General features: G+C 42.7%; 1 protein-coding gene across 1 annotated transcript in view; it reads left to right on the top strand.

The window, feature by feature from the left end:
• The window catches only part of HECW1 (HECT, C2 and WW domain containing E3 ubiquitin protein ligase 1), a 249,366-nt gene that overhangs the window by 179,567 nt on the left and 46,459 nt on the right, over positions 1-23,340 (top strand). Inside the window, exons 15-21 of the mRNA XM_068549881.1 lie at positions 6,020-6,125; positions 7,052-7,148; positions 13,159-13,242; positions 13,643-13,752; positions 18,637-18,757; positions 19,502-19,615; positions 20,443-20,595. Coding sequence (XP_068405982.1) covers positions 6,020-6,125; positions 7,052-7,148; positions 13,159-13,242; positions 13,643-13,752; positions 18,637-18,757; positions 19,502-19,615; positions 20,443-20,595 — 785 coding nt within the window. The remainder of the gene's footprint in view (positions 1-6,019; positions 6,126-7,051; positions 7,149-13,158; positions 13,243-13,642; positions 13,753-18,636; positions 18,758-19,501; positions 19,616-20,442; positions 20,596-23,340) is intronic.

Below are 23,340 nucleotides of genomic sequence, written 5' to 3'. Positions count from 1 at the left end.
CTACTGTGAGAACGCACAGCCTAGGGACTGAGGAGTCAGGAGGACCTGGGTATGAAAATAGAGAGAGGGGTGTGGCAGAAATGTTAATTGTGTTTGCTCTGCCACAAACATTGATTAAGTTCATGGCCTGCTATGAGCACTGTGAAATGCAAAGATGTATGAGATACGATCCCTGTCCTGGAGAAATTTGTATTCTATTTTTGAAGCCAGGCCAAAAACACACACAGAGTTAAGTAACAGAAGAAATTAGAATACGATTGAGTGCCAAGAGAGATGTTAGGACAAATGCCACAGAAGTTCAAAAGAGGCCAAGGAAAGGTATCTTTTAAAAGAAAGTACTTGACCTAGACCTAGAAAAATCGGTAAAACCTAGCTAAGTACAAAGGCAGAGGAAGGACAGCCCCACAGAGAGCACAGCACAAGCCTCAGTGCCGAGGTGGGATTGAGAAAGGCCTGCAGAAAGACAAGGAATAAATAGTTCGCTGTGACCAGAATAGTAAGCTTCCACTTGTTTTTTGTCTTGGATTTTGGAAAGCTTTGAATGCCACGTGGAAGAGCTGGGACTTTTTTATGAGTCCATTGAATGAATTTGAGAAGAATAATATGATGATTTATATGTAAAAATGGGCTTTTAGAGATCAGTTCACCCATTGCTTCTCCAAAGGAGAAGACTATTGGCAATTTGGGATGACAGTTCTCGGATGCGTGGAAGCGTCCCTTGCCATCGCAGGATCTTTTCTCCTGGTCCCATCCATTAAATTTCAGGAGTGTCCCCGCCTCACCAGTTACTGTGACAACAAAAACAAAAACAAAACAGAATAGCCCTGAGCATCTCCAAACACTCCTAGATGGTAATTCCACTCCAGTTAAGAACCGTATTTCACAGTCAAGTACACTGAAATATCAAGAACTCAAGTCACCCAGGGAGTTCAGGACCGCCGTCCAGATTTCCCAACTCCCAGTCCGGTGTAAACTCATGTTTTTAAAGAAGACAGTGACGGCCAAGAAGAGGCAGAATTGTGGCACAGAGAGATTTGAGAGAGAAAGGCCATGAGAGGCCACTGCCACAGACCAGGTAGAAGGTGATGAGGCCCTAAGTTGGGGTGACGAAGAGACAGCAAAACCTCAGGGAGGTCGAGGGGTGCGGAGGAGGGGTACCTGGGACTTGGGTTAGCAGATGGGAGTCCCAGCTGTGGCTTCTCCGCAGAGGTGCTGTGTGTCATTGCACCTTCCTTCCCTTTCCGGGGCCTCAGTTTCCCCGTCTGCATTTGGAGACAAGGGACCTGGATGGCCACTAAAGTCCCTTCCAGCTCTGGGGTTCTTAGAGTCTGTGAGGCTTGACTCCCAGTCCCAAAAAGAGCTCACAGGTAAGATGAGCAGGAAAGCCAGGTGGGGAGGCTGGTAGGTGTGCCTTTAGGTAAGTTGATGGTGAGTATGGAAACAACAGGAGAGCCGATTAGAAATGACAGCTAAGCAGACGGAGATATGAGACTCAGGAATATGAGTGAACTATTTCCATAAACTGCGATTTTTCTGTGTCACCTCTCATGGGCAATGGGGAATTCACTGTAGATGTTTCTTAGACCTCAGCTTTAGGAACCAGTTTTTTCTTCTGTTCACCTTTGTGAGCCATTTTTTGAGTGTTGCCCAGGGGTTGATCTTTTTTATCCATTGCGTTTAAGGATGGAATTAAAATCAGTGTCTAGGGACTTCCCTGGCTGTCCAGTGGTTGGGACTCCACGCTTCCACTGCAGGGGGCATGGGATCGATCCCTGGTTGGGGAACTAGGACCCCGACTTGCCGTGCGGCGAGGCCAAAAAAAAAATCAGTTTCTATATTCAAGATCCTAAATGGTAAAAATTCCCCTCAAAACCCCAACAATAGGTTATTAATAGAGACACTGCTCAACATCTTTTGAATTAGTCTTAACCTCACCTGAAAATTGTTCAGGCCGTTTCCTGAGAGCAGTTGTCAGGAATATACGATTTTATGCATAAAAAGATCATTATTTGACACTTTAACATGCATTTTAATACAGTGGCACATCTGTCTGCAATATATTTAAGTACCAACAAAACAGGCTTGGCTTCTTCCATAGTGTCCAAATGGAATTGGACATAGGTAAATGGAGGGAGCCCATAGGGCCATAAATATTGGATCCCATCTCTCTATCAGTAAGGAAATCACGGAAGGTCAAATTTTGGCTTGTTTATACTGCAGTTTGCAGTATAAATTAACATTAATAAGGAAGGATAACAGAACACATAATGTTAATTTCTTTCACCACCTTATCTTGATCAGGTTAGAAAATCATTAGTGATAGAAAATTTCTGGGAGGGTATATATAAAAATGCTTAACAGTAATTGCCTCAAGGAAAGGGCAGGAGTCTGGCAGGAAAGAGAAATTGACTTTTCACTCTCAAAGCAGAAGTCACTGTGAGTCATTCTTTGCAGTGAGCTGCTCTTATGACAAAAGTCATTGCATCAGCTCTGATGACAGAGGCCATCATGCAGGAAGCTGGCCTTTGGGGAGGTTAACTTTTGCACTGTGTCTTAAAATCGGTAATTTTCCTCTTGATTCCATGTAACCTATACGTGATTACAGGTTTGTTTGGAAGTTTGTAAAATTCAGACACCTGTGAAAATACACTTTTGAATTATAAACGGTGTATAATGAGTGTAGAAAATACAAGCACAGACGGAAAAGAAGTTAAAAGGAAGGTACAGTCCCCCATCTGGAGACAATTCCTGGTGAACATAGAAGTAAAAAGTTGAATCATACTGTCTATGGTTCTGTATCTTCCTTTGCCATTATAGTACATTGTAGATAGTTTCTATGCCATTAAAATTCTGCTATACTTTATCAGATGGATCTGCCATAATGTAACTCAAGCCTTTCTCTGGACATTCTGTTTATCGCCCACTTTTCACTATTATAAACATGTTGAAAAACTCAAACATAGATGTCTCCTTTCTTTCCAAACTTTGTTAATGATCCCTTTTTAGAGTACAAAAGGAATCTAGAGATGAATGTAAATTCATCACTTGGGCTTTTCCTCTGAACTTGCTATTTTTTATTATCAGGTCTCCAGTGTTTTCAAGAGAGCATTAGCTGATTATTAACCCAAATTCAGTCTAAAACCTACAATTTTCAATCACAGATTTTTAAAAAACGGCCAATTTACATTTCCAAATTGCAACACAGAAGAGAAGCTTGTTTACTAGTCACTGAAAACTATTTTCTGAGCATATCTATTTTGTGTTGTCTGGAGAGCTAAATGTTTGAAGTTTGCACATTTGCAATTATGATTAAAGCTATCTCAACATCAAAAGGGAAAGAAATCTTAAAAGTAGTCACATGGGGCTCTCTTCTCTCTGTCTCTCTCTCACCCTCTCACCCACACACACAACCCTGCCTGAAAACCTCAGTAAGACAAAAAGTGTCAAATTCTAGGGAATTCAATGAGTCATATCATCTTGGTTTTAAATAGAAACTCCATTCTTCTAGGTATTTTCAGTAGTTTGGAGAGCAAATGTTAGCATCATGTTTGCAGTGAGATCTAAATCAGTCAGTCAGTTGATGTCAGACATCCCTCAAGATGGAGCATTTAGTACCACTTCCGGGCCACGAAGATCCTAGTACATACCAAGTTCTACCCAATCTTAGAATATTAGAGTCTTCTTTAGCCCTACCTGAATTGTCTCCATCCCTGTAAATTCCTGGCCCCTGGTTGGAGAAGCACGTTTCTACTCAGCCCTCCCATTCTCAGGTTCTCTCGCCTGTAAGCCATCCAGTACCACTTTATAATCACCTCCTCTATTCTTGGCCGATGTTTCCGTGGCTCGGGGACCCCACAAACCCCACCTCTACCCTGTGTTGTTTCCTCCATCTCACTCGTGGCATATCCCTCCGCCAGTCACCTGCCTTCAAAGTAGCTGACCTTCCTCTGTTTCTGAAGTCTTTCAATCTGGCTTAGTTTTGCCAGTAAGTAGGTGACCTCAGAAGTAGGCACCAGTTTTCCCTAAGGCATATCTGCAACACCTGAATTCCCTGTGACGCCCCAGGAAGAGAAGTGAGCCTCTTCCTGTTTCAAAGCCTTATTAATTTCCAGGCAACTACTGACAATTAACCACTTTTGCTCGGGGTGTGACTGCAGGCATCACCCAGGTTCAGTGCACAGCCAAACCTTCTTGAGTTCCGCTCTCAAATCTATCTGCTTCCCCAATTTCTCTCTGTAATTCATCACTTGGATAATCTGCAACTGAGTAGTTTTTGAGATTCCTGTCTTTACAGCATCAAAACATATTTTAAACACGCATTAAGGCGGACTGACACAATTCCCTTGAAGGAAAAGAGATATTTCAGTCCCGGAAAGCCTTTATGTATTTATTAATTCATGGAGAAAAAAGAAATATGAGACTCACTATTGCATGTAAGCCATGAGCAAACCTTTCTTTCATCACTTTGCATTATAACCATATAACCAGAAAGTGCTGTTACAGAAGCACTGGCATCTAAATCTCGGTGGCTGGCTACACCCACTGAACAGAGCTGGGTGCTAATGGCATCAAAGTGAGAAGTCACCCAGAGTGGCACAAAATCTATTCCCTTGTCCCTCAAGTGAGCCATGGGCAAAGAGAAGGATCTGGAGAGGAAAAGGATGGATCTATATCCCTACTAATTCCAGAAGAGCAGTTCAAACGACTGCCGCATACAGATAGCAAATTGGCAGCACATCTCATACGAAGGATGTTATTCTTGTCTGTGTGAAACGTGAAAGTAGGACCTAAAGGAAAACCAGCAATTACCATTTCTGTAATTGGGAAACCCTAAGTGATCTGCCTTCCTTTGTCATCTGCAATAGCACATGTGGCCTAGTCCTAAGTGACTACTTTGAGACTGACCTGGACCTTTCTGGGGTTTGGAGCATAGGAGCTCATCACCTCTCCTGAATTCCGTGTGAGTGAATTCTGGTCTCAGAGGGAGAATTTTCTTTCCTTTTTCTGTCTGGATGTTTGAGCCCTTTATGAGTATCTTACAGTGTCATCTTCAAAAGTCTTAAATATTTTAAAGCCTATTTTGGCTACTTTGCCAAATATCATAGAATGAGTCATAATCTACACCAAACCCCGTATATCTGGTGAATGTACTCCAATGGGGAAAATCTCCAGTGTGGTGCCTTGGTTTAAATAGCTTACCCTGCAAGGGTCCTTTAAGGAGCAAAATATATATGGAATCATGGTAGAAACTCATTGTCATGCTCTAGAACCTAGGGAATGTATATAAATTTTAAATCAAGCTAAATCAAAGTTAATCATCACAAATTTCAGTTTTAAACTAAGCAAATTCCATATTCCATGAAGTTATGTCAAAATGTCCAACCCAAACCAAGATAGTGGATGCAGGCTAGTAGTATGGGGAAGCAAAAAAATTCTTTGCAGTCAGTCATCAGTAAGTATCCTGGTTCTATCTCTTACAGTTGAAAGTTTTGGAAAGACTGAATTTTCTCCGATCCTCAGATTCCCCATTTGTAAACGGGGGTGAATAATGCTTATCTTGCTGAATTTTGTGAGGATATGAGATACTATGTGAAGAGTAGCCAGCACAGTGAACGGAAGAATAGGCACTAAACAAAGAAATGCCATTTGAGTGTAATAAACACTATTTAAGAAAACCATCCCATTCCACATTCGGTTATGAAGTTCAGTGCTGCCTCTTAGAGATGAAGGTCATAAACCTACCTTACCGATAATATTCATGTAGAATTTATTTACGTCTCTTTAACATATTTCTGATGAGAAATATTTCTTAGTCTATTCAGTGTATTAATGACCATTCTATTGAGTCATTTTTTTTTAAACTTGCTTATTTTCCATCACTTTGAGGTTTATAACTTCATTGCTTCTTTAATTTAGGTGATGTCAGGGCCCTTTTACCCCTCATTTTGAAAAATTAGTTTCCAAAGATCATCCGAAATGGGTGAGATTTCTAACGCTAACAATTTTATTTTGCAATTAGGCCTCAGAAGTCTCTAGAAACAGAGGAGCCTCTTTACTGGCCAGGCCAGGACACAGCCTAGTAGCTGCTATTCGAAGCCAACATCAACAGGAGTCACTGCCACTGGGTACGTATCACGCTTTGTGAACCCCTGGATAGCCTTGTGTTTCTTATCGTGACTCCTTTAATATTCGGGATTCTGTGTTTTCTTTTTCCTCTCTTATGGTATAGTCCACTCCCCTACCCTTTGTTCCCATCCCCCGCTTGCCCCTTTTCCCTCTCCCTTCCTCCTCACTTTGTCCTTCTCTCTTCCCTTCCCTCTCTTCCCTCTCCTCTCTTACAGACCGTCATTCCCCCCTACCCTTGTTTATTCCATTCAGTGATTTGTTAGCTGGGTCCCAGGAGAGCATAGTTTAAATGAGGTGACGGATTTTGTTGCTTTTAGATGCACTTTTTAATTCAGGCCTCTCTTCCCATGCATGTATGGGGATAAACTGGCACAGTCTCCTTTCCTAACCTCAGCTACCTCTTTCCAAAACACATGCCACTTGTATCAAGGGAAATGAGGTGAGAGAGTCTAAATGGATTTGGATGTTTTCATTATCACCATTGGGAAATCAACGGATGGCCAAAGTCATAAGTGCAAGTGCTCGGAAAAGGATTTCTGTGGACTCATAAAGAATCTTTTGCCATAATAACTATGGCAAAATGACAAGAGAAGTCAGAAAGAACAGAGTGTAGTACTCCCCTCACGGAAGATCTATTTTATTCTCCATCTGTTCACAAGGGGATGAGTTAACACCCAGTTAAGTTCCTAGAATATTAAAGATAATTAACTTAGCTCTGGTTCACTTTGGGTTTGATCTTTTAAAAATAATCATACCATTATGTCACAGAAAAAACCCTCAAGAGCTTACATTTTTTGATGAGTTTGCTCCCTGCCTTTTCAACTCCTCCATTAAATCCTGGTATCTAGCTGCCATTTTCCAATCATGAGCAAAATTATCTCTGGGCTGAAGACTCAACCACAACTTGTGCTTTTGTCTGTTTCAGCATATAATGACAAGATTGTGGCATTTCTTCGCCAGCCAAACATTTTTGAAATGCTGCAAGAGCGTCAGCCAAGTTTGGCGAGAAACCACACACTCAGGTAGGGGCCTGTCTACCACCCTCTACCTACAGGTCTCTCCTGCTGGTTTTCCAGGTGGGGCAGCCTCTGTGGAGAGAGGGCAGACACTTAAGATGTGTTTTACTCATGCATTTAAATTATAACCTGAATATTTAAGACGAAGGATCCAGGGGTTTCTAATGTTCTCTAAAGTGTTGCAATCAGAGATAGTTATCATGCCAGGTTACCTATTATTCTTATGATGCTAAAATGATTTCCATTGATTTGGAGAGAAGCACGGAAAGGGAGCAAAATAGTTTTCATCAAAAAATTATTTATGTAAAGCACCATATAAATTATTTTTGTTATAAGAATATAATTGTCTGATGGTACACCAGATATTAGGTGACTATATTCAAAAATAAACCAGCAAACAAAAAGTATCATATGTGTTCTAACACCTTAAATCCTAATGTCCATTACGGTCATTTCTGAATGAGTGTCTCTGAAACTCTGAATCACTTTATTTGGAAGGGAAAGCCACCCAAAGTGATGAAAAGAGAAAATATCCTCTGAACTTAAATCCCACTTTCTCACCAAGATATGCAAGCATATCTCTCCTTCGGTTTACTACCCAGCATTTCAAAAGCTGGAGATGCACAATGGTTAAGTGTGTCCACTCAGAGTTTGAATACTTGCTCCAGCACTTAGGGACCAGTGATGGAGGCATGTCATTTAATCCTCTACCCACAGCCTCCTCATCATTGAAACAGGGTCACAATGTGGGCACCATTAAGATGCTTCACTGGGTTTGTATATAAAGGACCAGGCAAGGTGGGCAGGGATGCAGCCAGTGACTGCCCCTAACTCCTCACCTCCCATCTGGTGGTCTTTTGAATCTGGCTGACAACTATAATCCTCTACTTCGACCTCCCCAATGAGTCACCAACACCTAAAAATAACCTCTTTGCTAGTCATATCTTTATTAATCCTGCCAGGATGGATCACTCATTGTTCTTTTCCCCTCCGTCACCACCCCCATTGACGCTTCTTTTCCCTGTGGTTTTACTCTGCGCAAATTAGTACCTCCATCCTCCCAAATGCCCATCATCTCAATTCCGCCCTCTTTCTTCAGCTTCACAGCTAAACATTTATCTCCTCACTTTCGTCCAGCCCTTCTTTTCTCTTCTCCCTGCCATGGCCAAGTTTGGGTCCTCATCATCTCTCTCCTGGACTTCGCAGGGATCTCTTAAGAAGATACTCCCCATCACTCTACTATAAACAGCATTACCTCCTTATAACCCATGTCACCCACACCCTTGAAAAAAGCTTCCCGTGGAGTATCCTCAGGGCTGGCCACCACAGTGGCTCTCAGACTCTCTTTTGGGGCACCTCAGAGCAGCTAAGGACCCTCTCTGGAATTTAGTCCTTGAGGAAGTACACCACACAATAGCAGGAGGAGGGCAGAGATGGGCATGTGATACTAACCTCATTGTGAGTAAGGGGGCGGGCTGGCATCCTGTTCCAGACCGGGCCGCTGGCCCTCACCCTCGCAGGGCCTCTGGTCAGGCCTGCCTTTCTTCTAATCCCTGCTCTGGCCACCCTAGCCAGACCACTGAGCAGTTTAGGCCAGATCTGTGACTCAGGGACTCTTGCCCACCTCATGAGGTTTTGAGGCCATATGAAAGAGGCTATTTATGTAGATCTTCTGCAGGTTTTCCTGCCTACCCATTAGGAGAAGATCTTAGTTTCATGGAGGGGGAGGGAGGTGGAATCTGAACATAGTTTGAGAACTTGTGAAAAATGCACCAACTAATAAAATTGGCTTATTTACATGGGGTTTTTGGGGCGGGGGGGAATTCTTTGTTCAGTTCCTTATGAAACTACGAGCTCCCTCTCCAAAAAGGAACTGGTTTTGATGGAACATTTCTTACATCAGAGCTCATGCTGAGGAAAGATGGAAACCCTCTCATAAGAGTGGAATTCACTGCAATTGAAGAACTAGATGAACTATATTGAGACACTTCTACAGCTTTTCTCTCCAGGATTTCAAAATTCATTAACAAATACTTTCAATTTCATTACTCAATACCAACAAAATAATGCCCCCAAACAAAAACTTCCCATGGCTCCTGTTATGTATGTAATAAAGTCAAGATTTCTAAGCATAATTTCCATAGTCTCCTAAGACTGGCTCTAATCTAACTCTCCATCGTCCTGTGCTCATATTTACTTCCTTCTGGTGTCTTCCACCTCCGTCAAACCGCCTGTGCCCTCTCCTACTCACACCCTTCCTGGAATGGCTTCTCTCTTAAAGGCATTTCAACCCATTTGAAAGGCTCAAGTCAAACGCAAAGTCTCGGTGATCTAGGCAGACTTTAGTAGTTCTTTTGCTTTGATTTAATAGCATTTGTTTTTGTACCTCTAAGATATTTTTCCATTATCCCTTGTATTCTACCATGTACTAATGTCTTCCTACAACACTGGAAGTGTCTTAGGGCAGGGTCTGTATCTTCTTGGTCTTTGAACCACTCTTGCCTCAGAGCCTGGTTCCTCTACTTTGAAGATAGGAAACACTGATTACTTTTTGAGTGAACAAAAGGACTTTAGCTTGACTGATTATCACTTCCACTTGTGTTCAACTCTGCCCAAGTTTTATTACTGTGCCACGGAAGGCAGGGCCATACTCGGTCCATTCATGGGCTGCTCTCCGGCTCATGGTACATAATAATTTAAGGGAATTTCCAAGGGAGTTTCAGAGATGTTGTACTACCTGAAAACTTTCTGACACATCACTGCTCTTGAACATTTTTACGTTACAGATTCTACCACTAAATAAGGAGTTCACTGCTTACTTTTGGGAGAAATGTGAGCTCCCAAAAGGCACTAGAGTCCTGTTTAAATCATTTTTAAAGTAATAAAAATAATCCCCTGTGTAAAAGAGTGGAATATGTTTCTGAAGGGAAGTAAACAATTTCAGCACTGTTGTGTAGTATCACGTTATAACAAAATCTAAGAAACCTCGGGGTTTTTTTTTGCAGTGTGGAATTGTACAATTATGATTTTCCAGATGTGGGTGACTTGGAATTAGGGAATATTGGAACTGGAAAAAAATTGGAAATTAATGTAGAAACTAATAACTTTTATAAGGTTAAGGACTCCCTTGAGAGTCTGACGAAAGCTCTTATAGACTCTCCTCGGTATATAAACATAAATCTTTGCATATAATTTCAAACAGTTAATGGATCTAAAGAACCTGTAGACCCCAGGTTGAAAACCCAAAGAGCTCCTCAAAAACAGAAAGCCCACAGTGACATCAGAAACTGACTAAGAGGTCATGGAATCAAAAAGGCAGAACAAGAGCAAGAGCTTGCTCTTCAGGGTGTCAGGCTTTAAGAATCCAAAAAACAGGGCACTGGACCTATGACTATGCCTCTGCCTGTGCCTAGATGTGGTGTGAGGGTGTGTCAGCTTGACTTTAAAGATCCAGTAGTTGAAAGGAAAACCTCCTCTCCCCATGACCCTGCCCAGAGGAAGAACTTACTGCTTCCTCTGTGGTTCCCACATGGGGACCAGGACCCCATGGTCATTGCAATTCTCCAGGAGCCATGGATCCACTGTCTTGGGTTTGCAAAGCCAGCCGTTGGGTTAGAGGGTGAAGGATGAGTTCTCAGAAAACTGTTCTCAGCAGAAGTAGTGAAGCATAAGGAAACCACATGGGGAGAGGGAAGATGGAGCCATAAAACCCAGGGGTTAATGACATCTGTTAAGTTTAAGGGTCATGGTAGCAGTCCTCATTCATTCTTTCTTTCCTTCAACTAGCGCTTTTATTGAGCAGCTATTCTGAATCAGGATTGTGCCTGGGCTGTGCACCCAGTATCGAAGCCAAACAGACATCGGTCCTACTCTCATGGGACTTAACGATCTATTGAGGAAGACAGATGATAGACAAGTGTGACTTTTTTTAAAGCCAAATATATAGCTATAGATTGTATTATGGGCCATGAAGGACATGATCAGAATTGAGTGATAGTGATGGAAGGATGGCAAGGATTTCCTTGTGGATATTGAGTTTTAAGGTCTTTGAGGCCACAAATGAAGATGTCAGGATGTCAAGGAGGCAGGTGGCTCTACTGACCTGAGCTCTGACGGGAGCTTTACACTGGAGTTTTCCTGATGGGATGCGTGTAGGAGAGGCGGTTGGCATTCTCACCCTCAGAGATCTCCCCCAGGTCTCAGTGCCTTTGGTCTGGACCCAGGGACATTTGGAGACCCCTCAGAACACTAGGTCTGCATGAGATTTTCACATACATGACAGAGGGTGTAATGTCCCGTGAAGAGCAACCAAAACTCTCAGAAAACTCTGCTTGGCTTTCTGATATGTGTATGTGGCCTGAGTAGGTAGGGTGGTGGTAGAACCACTACAGAGGGTGCCACTTCCCGTGGCTGGGAAGGGTGCTCTCCTGCCCTCATGGACTTGACTCTCTTTGGACTTTGTTTCCCCAGGAACCCAGGGAATAAAGAGTGACCCCCTAGAACGTTCTCTCCCTTTTTCCCCAGGCAGGGAGACCAGGGGCTTGCCCAGATGCGGGTCCCTTGGGGCAGCAGGGTGACCTGCCCCAGGGACATTGCCACTGGGGGAACACATCAATTTGAGAGTCCTTCGTGGGGCTGCAGTTGGTAAACCAGAGGAACAGGGTCCAGGAGAATCCTCTGAACAAGAGGGCTGTGAGATGCTGTCAGGATTGGAAGACAGTGCTCAGGCACACGGAGTCAAGGGCACAGGGACGTGGAGGGAGAAGCAGCTGGTGGAGGAGGCTTGGTGCTTGCACCCTTGGCCGGGCTTCCACCTGCTCCCTGAAAAATGATGTGTGGACAGGTCTGCTCCAGTTTCCAAGTCCCTGGTCAGAGGAGCCGCTATGAGCACCCCCAGGTTTTGGAAATAGCATTTACTGCAGCAGTACTCTACCCATACCTTCAGGTTGGACCACAGTGCATTTCTCTGTTTAATCCCATTTTGTGTATCTCTGTAGAAGCCAAAAAGTTTCTCTCGTCTTCTTAAAAATACCCACACCAAAAGGTCAAGTTCATTATATTTTTACCTGGAAATATGCAAGTTATGATGAAGATTTGGATTCACATTACTATAATCAGAGAGAGAAAAAAGTTGTATCTACAGTATTTTTATTAATAGATTTATTTTTAATCTTTCGTTAGAGGAAACTGATTAAAGGGTATACTAGACCACTCTTTATTAATTTCTTACAAGTACATGTGACTCTAAAATCATCTCAAAAACTTAAACAAAAAAAGAAAAAAGTGAAATATTTTTAAAAAATCAATCCTTAAGTCTTCTCAGATTTCTGCTGCATCTCTTCAAGAAAGGGGGAAAACTTTTAACTTCTTTAAAGCATACCTACAAGGGAATGATTCTTGGCCATAGTGTTTGTAATCTTTGAATATCTGAATGTCAGAGAAGCACATTACAAAGTTCATTTGATCAAAAGAAATGCTATTTATCCATAGACTTATTGGAATCATTTTGCCAGGTTGGAGTTGGAGGTTGTGAAAAAGTCAGAATGCATGAGTTGTAATTAAACAGAGAGAAATTGATGCCTATACTCAAATTGACCTGGGAGACTCTCATGTATTCTGGGGCCAGACCCTCTCTGGACCCAGTGTGGAGTTAATTCATTTCCTATCAGGCATAAGGTTTCTCAGGAGACACCTCGTCACTCTTTCTTCCCATGGCTTCCAAGATGCCGTGAACCCACAATAGTCCTCCCCAGCTCCACTCCCAACTGTGTGGCTCTCTGAGGACCTACCTGTGTTGTGCTCCTTGGCTTCTGTCCCCGTGTGAGTCTGACGAAAGGTGATCCCTTGGAGAGCATCACGGGAACCTGCAATATGAACTTAAATACCTCGAAATACTCTGGACATTAGAACATCACTGTTCAGCCCTATTGGAAGAGAAAGGGGGATCAGAATGGGGTTCATTCCTTAACTTATGCATCGGTGTGTAATTCTTATTTTCCTTCCCACATTATTCTAGGGAGAAAATCCATTACATTCGGACCGAGGGTAATCATGGGCTTGAAAAGTTGTCCTGTGATGCAGATCTAGTCATTTTGCTGAGGTAAGGGGCTGAGCCTGAAACAGTTCTGGAAAAGCAACTGGAAAAGCTGCTCTGGGCAGTTCTCCAGGACAGCCCGGACTGAAACACTCGTTGCTTGTTCTAGAATTTTCTAGCGGCTGCAACTGAAGTAGGGCTCCCACCCTTATACCTGCTATTCACCTCTTTCTCTACATGTAAGACTGGGGTATCAAGAGCTACATATGGTACTTGATGGAGACCTTGTTGTAGGATCAATTAGGGTTTAAAATAACAGGGAGAGTTTGCGTGCCGGGATGTGCCCATCTAAGTGAATCTAAGTGCTTTCGTTGTCTCGTGAGAATTGTAACCACTCTTACCCCAATTTGTGAACATTCTCTCATGGACAGAGAACTAACTTTTTAATTTTTTTTTCACTTTGCAGTCTCTTTGAAGAAGAGATTATGTCCTATGTCCCCCTGCAGGCTGCCTTCCACCCTGGGTACAGCTTCTCTCCCCGCTCTTCACCCTGCTCCTCACCTCAGAACTCCCCAGGTAACTTGAGGGTCTGTCATTCTGTCTCCTGCAAGTGGCCACCTGTGTTTCCACCTGATGAAGGTGCCCTCTCTCCCTTAGTCCCCTCTCAATTTGCTGATCATCTGCACACTAAGTTGGGTGTTGACACAGTGCCACCTGTTTTGGTAATGACCCCAAGCTATTATGTGTTGTGCATTTTTAAATGATTTGGAAACATTTTTCACTAAACCAATATTTCATGACATGAAAATTATATGAAATTCATGTTTCGGTGTCTATCAATAAAATTTTATTGGAACCCAGCCACACCCGTTTATCTATATATTTTGTGTCAACTTTCATGCTACAACAGCAGAGCTGAGTAGTAGCGACAGAGACCGTATGGCCCCAAAAACCTAAAATATTTACTATCTGGCCCTTTACAGAAAAAGTCTGCAGACCCCTGCTCTAAATTGCTGTTTTGTTCTAAAACACACTCTCTGAGCATTTAAAAGGGAAGAGCCCTTTCTGGAACATTCTGCCTCATGAATCAGAATGTTATTAGATACCAATTTGAGTAACTTTTTGTTAAGTTGTAAAGGAGTTACTAGGTTACATCCTTACTAGGGACCACCATTATGCCCCCATGAAGATGCCAAAGAAGTTTTTAACATGATGCGAAATTGTTTCCCTAAAGTTTTCTTTGTGTATTAGAATGAATTTAGAATTAGAACTCATGATATTCTTTGTGGGTATTTTCCATTCCAAATGAGGAAATATATATTGAACTGTTTAGCGAAAAAAGAAGCTAGTATTTCCTGGGTTCATCAAGATAATTAGCTTCAGTCAAATCTGTACTCCCAAATGGGATCCAGGTATTGAAGAGCTTTTCCCCATTGTCTTGGTTTGCAAGATCACATTGTCATGGGTGTTTTTGGCAAACCCAAGTTTATAACTTTAAAATTTAGTAAAGGAAGTTAGTTGAAAAATCTAGTAACTTCTTATCTTATGACCTCCAGAGTTAGAGTTCAAACTTGGCTTTTGAAGCCAGGGGGAAATGGAGAAGAAAAACAGAATTTAGCAATATGCTCTGTCCCCCAGAAGGGATGTCTCACTCAGCTAGTGTCACTCAATACTGCCATAGGTCTCTAAAACTAGAATATCTTTTCATTTGGTCCACCCCTCTCATGTTGTTCAGAACTATCTCTTAGAGGTAGTTTCGCTGATTCCTAAAATCTGTTTTTAAGTCAGTATCTCCTTGTTATGCCTTCCTCCAAACAAGTGTATCAGTAACATTGCTGAGGAAATGTCCCACGTGTGCTGCGTCTGACATACAGCATAGCTGAGATGACACGGCTTGGGAAAAGGAGGACCAGGAGCTTTGTCAGAGCCAGCATCAGGACAATCAGTTGTTTCCAGTGTGCACAGGATGACTTCCTTCTGGGGAGCAGAGCCTTCCATCTGGGGGACCTGTTGGTCTGCATGATGATCTGCCATCTTGTTGTAGAGATGGTCAAAGCCTGATAATATGTCTACATCTTGGTCCAAACCTTTGGCAGTAGAGTGTCTACGTACCTTTGGTATGTAGAGTATCATTACACGGGGGAGATATCATACTGCAAATAGAAAAAATAAGGGAGTATAAAGAGTGACTTGCTAACTGCGAGTTATTTGGATAGGTTTTATAAAAGGAATCAACCTTCCTGATACAGACATTACTGACACCATGAATGCAAAGAATCATCCAATTCATTGTTGTCAAAGTGCTTAATTCTTTACTCTCCTAGCTTTGACCGTGGGGTCCTAGACTATGTAAGCCAGGTATTTTGAAGTTAAACTTTACAATTCCCATTTTTCTAGACCTTTATGACATTTACCTGGGGCAACATAGTGAATCATACATGCCAAAGCACTTTGTAAAGCTTAAATTATTAGAAAAATGCATCATAGTGACCATGGGCCCTAGTGGTAGTACCAGCAGTAATGAAAGTTGTATTATAAAATATACTGTAATCTGATGGCAGAAAATTATACTTGCACCTACAGACTTGTATTCTAGTTCTACCTATATCCTGAAACGTGGTATTTCAGCAGAGACTCTTTCCTTTTCAAGTGGTGGCTGTTGGTTCCCCCCACACCTCAGATGCTGCAGGACTCGCTGGTGAGACTGGTGCCGCTGGTGCCCTGTGTGCCTCCTTGCTAACACAGATCAGCTGTATCTCTCCTCCTAGTCGCTGTCATCCACCGACCTTTTTCTCATTCTTAAAGACTGTGGCACCCGTCTCACAGTCTCCCTCTCCTCCCCAAGTCCTTCCACCGTCCTGGATGACATCAGCATCCACAAGGGCACCCGTGCAGTTCCTTGGCCTCCCAGTTTCTGGGCTTCCTTGTCTGCCCTGACCTCCTCCCCCTCCCCCTCCCCTCCCCTCCCCTCCCCCTCCTCCCCTCCCCTCCCCCTCCTCCCCTCCCCCTCCTCCCCCTCCCTCCCCCTCCCCTCCCCTCCCCCTCCCCTCCTCTCCCCCTCCTCCCCTCCTCCCCCTCCCCCTCCTCCTCCTCCCCCTCCACCAGTCCCACAGTCCCCTTCCTGCCTTGTTGTCATCCCTGAAGTCACTGACTCAGGCATCCTACTCCCATCCAACGTGCTTATTCAGCTGCTCTTCCTGATACCACCCTGTGCCCTCATCAGGACCTCCAGTTCACGGACGCCTCTCCTTTCTAACTGCCTCTCCCTCATCCAGCATAGACTCCCTGGTTCATCATTTCTTGACAATGCCCTGAGCTCCCCGATCCTCTCCATTTCATTTACAGAGTTCCACTCCTAGATCACCTTACTATCTGCTTCCCTTACATCTGTAGTCAGGCATTCTTGGGCAAATTCACCTGACAAGGCAGATTATCAATTATAAATTAGTCATCTCTCCACCTCACATGGACCTTAAACACCCAAGAAAATTCAACCACATTTCAGTGGTAAACATATGCTCTTCTCTATTCCTATTTCAAACGTTGCCACTCCTCTCAAACTTCCAACCCCTGGGTCTCTCCTGGCAAATGATGTGCCTTCTTCCTTCACTGAGAAAATTGAAGCCCTTAGACAGAAACTGTCTCAAATGCCTGCTGCCTATCTTAGAAGCCTACCAAGGCTGCCACCTCCCTCTCCCCCTTCACACCTGTGCATTAGAGGGGGCGTCTTCACTAAGGTCGCAGCAAGCTCTGGGCACCCAGTCCTATGGGTAATTCTCAGCCCTCCTCCTGATCTTTCAGCCACATTTAACACTACTGATGGCTCCTCCCCTTAAGTCACCTCTTCAGTTGGCTTCTGGGACACAAGCTGTAGGCATTTCATCTACGTCTTTGGCACCTTTGCAGACTCATCCTTCCCTTCCTACCATCCTCAAGACTCTGTGCCAGGTTTTTTTCTCCTCTCTCTCAAGCTATGTCTTTTTCCAATCAAGCATTCAAACGTACTGCCAACAAAGACCAAGCTTGTGATCTCACCCATCTGTGCTTCCATTTGTCCCCATCTCAGTGAATGTCACCACAGGCCATTCCATTATGATGTCTGAAACCCACCTTGGCCTCACTACCAATATCCAGTTCATTGCCTCCTAAACACATCTCCAGTCTATCTTCTTCTTCTTTTTTTCGATGTAGTCCCATTTCTCATCTCCACTGACACCACCCTAGTGCAATGCAGGCTGTCTAAATCCACTCTGGGCCTCTCCGGTGTTTTCTCTCTACTGCAGAAAGACTAAGGTTTTCATAACTCAAGACACATCACGTTGGTCCCCACACAATGGCTTTCCTGTTGTGCTTAACATTAAACAAAATTGCTTAACACAGTGTACCTTATCCTGTTTGATCTGTCTCCCGCCCACCTCTCAAGCCTTGTTTTGCATCACTCTGGTCCTCACACGCTATGCTCCAGATAAACTGGAGCACCATTTTCCATCCTGTCACGGTACCTTTGCATGTACTGGTCCGCTACCTAGATTGCTCTTCTCCCAGCTCATCTCTTCTCTTAAGTTAAGTGGAAGCCCTTCCTAGCTCACTCAATCTAATTCATGCCTACTTATTCTTCAGCTTTCCCCAGGGAAAGAACTAAGTTCCTATCCTTCATGGGTAGGAATCATCTCAACTTATAATTATATTCTCATTTCTGTGAGTTTGGTTATATCAGTTTTATCTAGATTATAAATTCAGTACCTGGAATATAAACTAATAAATAGGTATTGAAGGGGCAAACCATGATCATAGCCATCTGTGAAACTTGGAGAAGAATGTGATTTTTTCCATTCCTTTTTTCATTAAAAGGTATATAAAGATAATAAAGCATCTACAAAGCACTCTAGGTGATACAAAAACTCTCTTCTGTAAAGAGTAAGGAATTATTATTAATAGTATTATTAATTTTGCTTTTATAGTGCAAGGTAATCTGATATAAACTCCTGCATGCTCTGGGGCCTAATGGACATGTATATTTATTTTAGCGTCAATATAGTTAGAGAAGTACAAAGTACACATATATTACAATCCTCGTTGCTTCATTATAGTTACAACCGCTTCTTATAATCTAGTAACTTACAAGAGTCTAGTTTGATTTATGTTGTTTTAGAATATTCAAGCATAACTAAGCCAAGAAATATGCTCATCGAGGTATTCTGAAGAGAAATACAACCTGAAATGGAGTAGAAGACATATATATTTATTGTCATCAGAATCCAGTCTTCTCTTTATTATATTATACCTGTTTATTATAAAAGTAACTGAGGGAGTGATAGAAATGAAGGGAAACGTCTTGGAGAAGTAAAACACGAAGATGCAGGGATGTGCCTCTGGTTGGCCCTTTCTCCTCCGTTGCCCTGCATATTTGTTCTTCAGTAAAAAAATGATGACCTTCAGCCTGTGTGCTTCTCTCTGCAGGTTTACAGAGAGCCAGTGCAAGAGCCCCTTCACCCTACAGGAGAGACTTTGAGGCCAAGCTCCGCAATTTCTACCGAAAACTGGAAGCCAAAGGATTTGGTCAGGGTCCAGGGAAAATTAAGTGAGTGCTCCAGTGCTTGGCACTGAACTCAGATGGTAGATGTTTCTATCCTTTTCTCCCCCATAACTTGGTAATATATGTTTGGAGATTGGATACCATGGTGTAGTATCAGTCATGTTCATAGAAGGGAGGAAAGAAAAGGGAAGTTGGAAAGAAAGAAGAAAGGAAGTTAAGAAATGGAAGGGAGGCAGGAAGAGAAGAGAAGGGAAGGAGAGGGAGAAAGAAAAGTAGATTTCAAACAAAACCATGTATAAAATCAATGGTAGACCTTTTCAGAAAACAAGGAATCTTGAACTAAATTAAAAAATCGTATGTTTCCCTTTACATATTCTTGGGACAAATTTACCTACTCATTAGTCAAATAGCTTTGCTCTTCGGATCTAAGTAAAGAGTTGTGGTCTTTTTCCACTTTGGGTTTATTATTTTCATCTTGAAAAGCCAAACCCAAACTCAGGAATCCAACTTAAGAGATTCTTTTTGGAATTGATCAAAAAGAATCCTAAAGGTAGTCCAACATGATGGAATGTGTCCCATTATGAAAGTGCACATGTTGTCCTTGTGCTTTCATGGTTTTGAAAAGAGTGTCAACATAAGGCCATGGCTGAACTGATGGAATCTATACCTTGTTGGAGAGGCTGGGCAATGAGACCATCAGCCTGGGTCCCCACAGCTCGCCTAGAACACTCCCTAGCATCGGAGCCCGAGCACCCACTCACCACCCACATGACTTCTTCTCCTTTCCAGGCTCATCATTCGGCGAGACCACCTGTTGGAGGGAACCTTCAATCAGGTTATGGCCTACTCCCGGAAGGAGCTCCAGCGAAACAAGCTCTACATCACCTTTGTTGGAGAGGAGGGGTGAGGCACCAGCACTTTTATGGAGACACCTTAGTGTGGGTAGACCAGAGACCCCAGATCCTGGGTGATTCTTCTCAAGAAGAAGCAGGATGTCTCTAAGCCTTTGCCCCACGGTGATTCTGATCATGTCCTCCCAGGAGGCCTTTCTCTCCAGGTGTTGCCAATCTTTAGGTTTCATGTTCTCTAAAAGCCTAAGATGATTGGCATGTTCTAGAGTCTGAGGTCACGTGGTCAAAGTATAAGCCAAAAATACAGACCTAAACGACTGCATCTTTACTTTCTCAAGTGAATACCCTTCTGAGTTTCTGATCAAAGAACTCTTCCCCCAAGAGTGCACGTATATAACTACATACCAAATTTTTCATATAATTTCAGTGATTTCTTGGCAAGCCATCTCAACCGTGGAGGGCAAGCCCACCCAGGAGGGCATAGCAGAATGAACTTGAAAGTGTTTTCAATTCATACACATGCACACATGCACCATCACAGGAAATTCTTTTGTACCTCCCACAATGAAGTCCCGGTTTTGAATGGGCCATATCATACCTTTTATCCAAAAGGCATCATATGATCGAGGACAAAGGTTAAGGAACACTGCCATAAGCATTGGTGCATGGCCATCTAGTAAGGACATCATCCCCAAACCAATCACTGCATTCTCATTTTCTACAGCAAAGTATACTTCCCTTGGGATCCACTGTAAAGAGCAGAGGCTGCTCTCTGCTTTCCCAGCACAGACTCTGAAAGGGCAAGCCAGCCCCTGCGTAGGGACAGGTCCCCTGCCTCTCGCACATAATGAGCTTCCTGGGCCTCTGCTTCCTTTGCAGCCTGGACTACAGTGGTCCTTCGCGAGAGTTCTTCTTCCTTTTGTCTCAGGAGCTCTTCAACCCTTACTATGGACTCTTCGAGTACTCCGCCAATGACACCTACACCGTGCAGATCAGCCCCATGTCTGCGTTTGTAGAAAACCATCTTGAATGGTAAGAGCTGGAATTTTTACTTTCTCGTGTTGGAAAGTTCTGGTCTTTCTTAGTCAGAAGACAGTGGTGTTTCCTGAGGACCACTGTGTTTGGAGCAGCTGCCCGATATCATGAGGGCTGATGGGAATGAATAACAAGGCACTAGAGCGAAGGTTGTCTGCCAGTCTTCACTCAGAATACAAAATAAATTACTAAAGACATACAAATTTCCTATCAACTGCAAATTGATGTAAGATACTGTCATTGCCTTCTGAGGAGACGCGAAGGTAAGTAGACATAGGTTCTGAATGTTGATAATTCTACTAAAATCCTAAGAGTCCCCTGCAGAGGCTTCTTGAAGGTATTTGTAGGCAATTCTCTGATTTGGACCAACAGCTTTCACACTGTGGCCATCAGCTTCTGCATCTTGCTGTAAAATAAGTCTGTTGGGTCAGATGATCTCTCAGCATCCTTCTGACTTGAAAATGCAGTATCTCTTTGGTCCTCTCTTCTTGAGATATCAATTGCCACTTACTGAAATGAGTAAGAAGATCAGTATCAGTCAATTCTGTGTAGTTCTGTGGGTGAGATACCTCAGATATGGGTGTTAGACGTCTCCAGAAAGCTGCATGGGACATCTAGGATGCCTGCACTTTCCTACTGTGTCACCACCACACCTGACTTGAAAAGTACCCCTGACTTCATTGCAGGAGCTCCTGCCATGAGGAGGGAAACAAGTCTCGGATACTGCTGATGTGGGTTCTTGTCTGACGTTGCTTATTGATGATGTGTCATGGGGCTGCTGGTGAAGGGAGCTTCTCGGGTAAAACCTGGGCCTGCTGGGCGTATGGCCCAAGTCCCCATATTTTGGTTTTACGGCAACAGAACAACCCACCTCTGCTACAGCTGCCAGCTACAGCCAGTGACCTCTCTCTCCAAACACTCTCAGCTTTGAAGTTCTTTTTTTGTTTTTTTTTTCATTTTTTAGAATTTATTCTATTGAAGTATAGTTGATTTACAACATTGTGTTAATTTCTGCTTTCCAGCAAAGTGATTCAGATATATATTTTTTTCTTTTTCATATTCTTTTCCATTATGGTTTATCATAGGATATTGAATATAGTTCCCTGTGCAATACAGTAAGACCTTGTTGTTTATCTATTCTATATATAATAGTTTTCATCTGCTAATCCCAAACTCCCAATCCATCCCTCCCCCTCCAAATCTCCCCCTTGGCAACCACAAATCTGTCCTGTACGTCTGTGAGTCTGTTTCTGTTTCGTAGATATGTTCATTTGTGTCATATTTTAGATTCCACATATAAGTGATATCATATGGTATTTGTCTCTTTCTGACTTACTTCATTTAGTATGATAATCTCTAGGTCCATCCATGTTGCTGCAAATGGTATTATTTCATTCTTTTTTATGGCTGAGTAGTATTCCAGTGTGTGTGTGTGTGTGTGTGTGTGTGTGTGTGTACCACATATTCTTTTTCCATTCATCTGTTGATGGACACTGAGGTTGTTTCCATGTCTTGGTTATTGTAAATAGTGTGCTATGAACATAAGGGTGCATGTATCTTTTTGAATTATAGTTTTGTCCAGGTATATGCCCAGCAGTGGGATTGCTGGATCATATGGTAGTTCTATTTTTAGTTTTCTGAGGAACCTCCGTACTGTTCTCCATAGTGGCTGCACCAACTTACATTCCCACCAACAATGTAGGAGGGTTCCCTTTTCTCCACACCCCATCCAGTATTTGTTATTTGTAGATTTTTTAATGATGGCCATTCTGACCATTGTGAGTTGGTACTTCATTGTAGTTTTGATTTGCATTTCTCTAATAATTAGTGATATTGAGTATCTTTTCATATGCCTACTGGCCATCTGGATGTCTTCTTTGGAGAAATGTCTCTTTAGGTCTTCTGCCCATTTTTTTATTGGGTTGTTTGCTTTTTGTGTTATTGAGTTGTATGACCTGTGTATATTTTGGATATTAAGCCTTTATTGGTCACATCATTTGCAAATATTTTCTCCCGGTCCGTAGATTGTCTTTTCATTTTGTTTATGGTTTCCTTTGCTGTGCAAAAGCTTGTAAGTTTGATTAGGTCCCATTTGTTTATTTTTGCTTTTATTTCTATTGCCTTGGGAGATTGGCCTAAGAAAACATTGGTATGATTTATGTCAGAGAATGTTTGCCTGTGGTCTCTTCTAAGAGTTTATGGTGTCATGTCTTGTATTTAAGTCTTTAAGCCATTTTGAGTTTATTTTTGTGTATGGTGCGAGGGTGTGTTCTAACTTCACTGATTTGCATGTGTCAGCTCTGAAGTTCTTGAGCTGAAGCAGGCGTGTCTGCATCAAGCGTTACAGTGGGTCTCTTGACTCTCCGCAGGTGAAGAAGCAAATGTGGCCCTTTGTTGTTCCTTTTCCTGTAACTTATCAAATAAGTAGATGATGAAACCTGGGAGGCAGAAACACGTAGATGGGGCAGGCGGAGCAGGAAGTGGCCACTGAGGGGACTTAGGAATGAGAATTGAAGGCTACATCTAACTTAGTCACTTTCAGGCAGGGTTCACTCCAGCGGTGGAGAGTGCCGTACCCCATGCCACAAGAATATATATGTACACAGATTATACTTCATATAATCCCTTAATTCTCTTAGTCTGTGAGCATGAAATTTAAGATGGTGTCTTGAAGGTCATGAATTAGAGTCAGGAAATATTTTCATCAAATATTGTAGCATATAGGAAGGACTATGCTGGGTG

The sequence above is a fragment of the Eschrichtius robustus genome, chromosome 8 (assembly GCF_028021215.1).
Source record: "Eschrichtius robustus isolate mEscRob2 chromosome 8, mEscRob2.pri, whole genome shotgun sequence".
Taxonomy (NCBI): Eukaryota; Metazoa; Chordata; class Mammalia; order Artiodactyla; family Eschrichtiidae; genus Eschrichtius; species Eschrichtius robustus.
The sequence above is the reverse complement of the archived record's forward strand: the minus strand, read 5'-3'. Positions and strand labels throughout refer to the sequence as shown.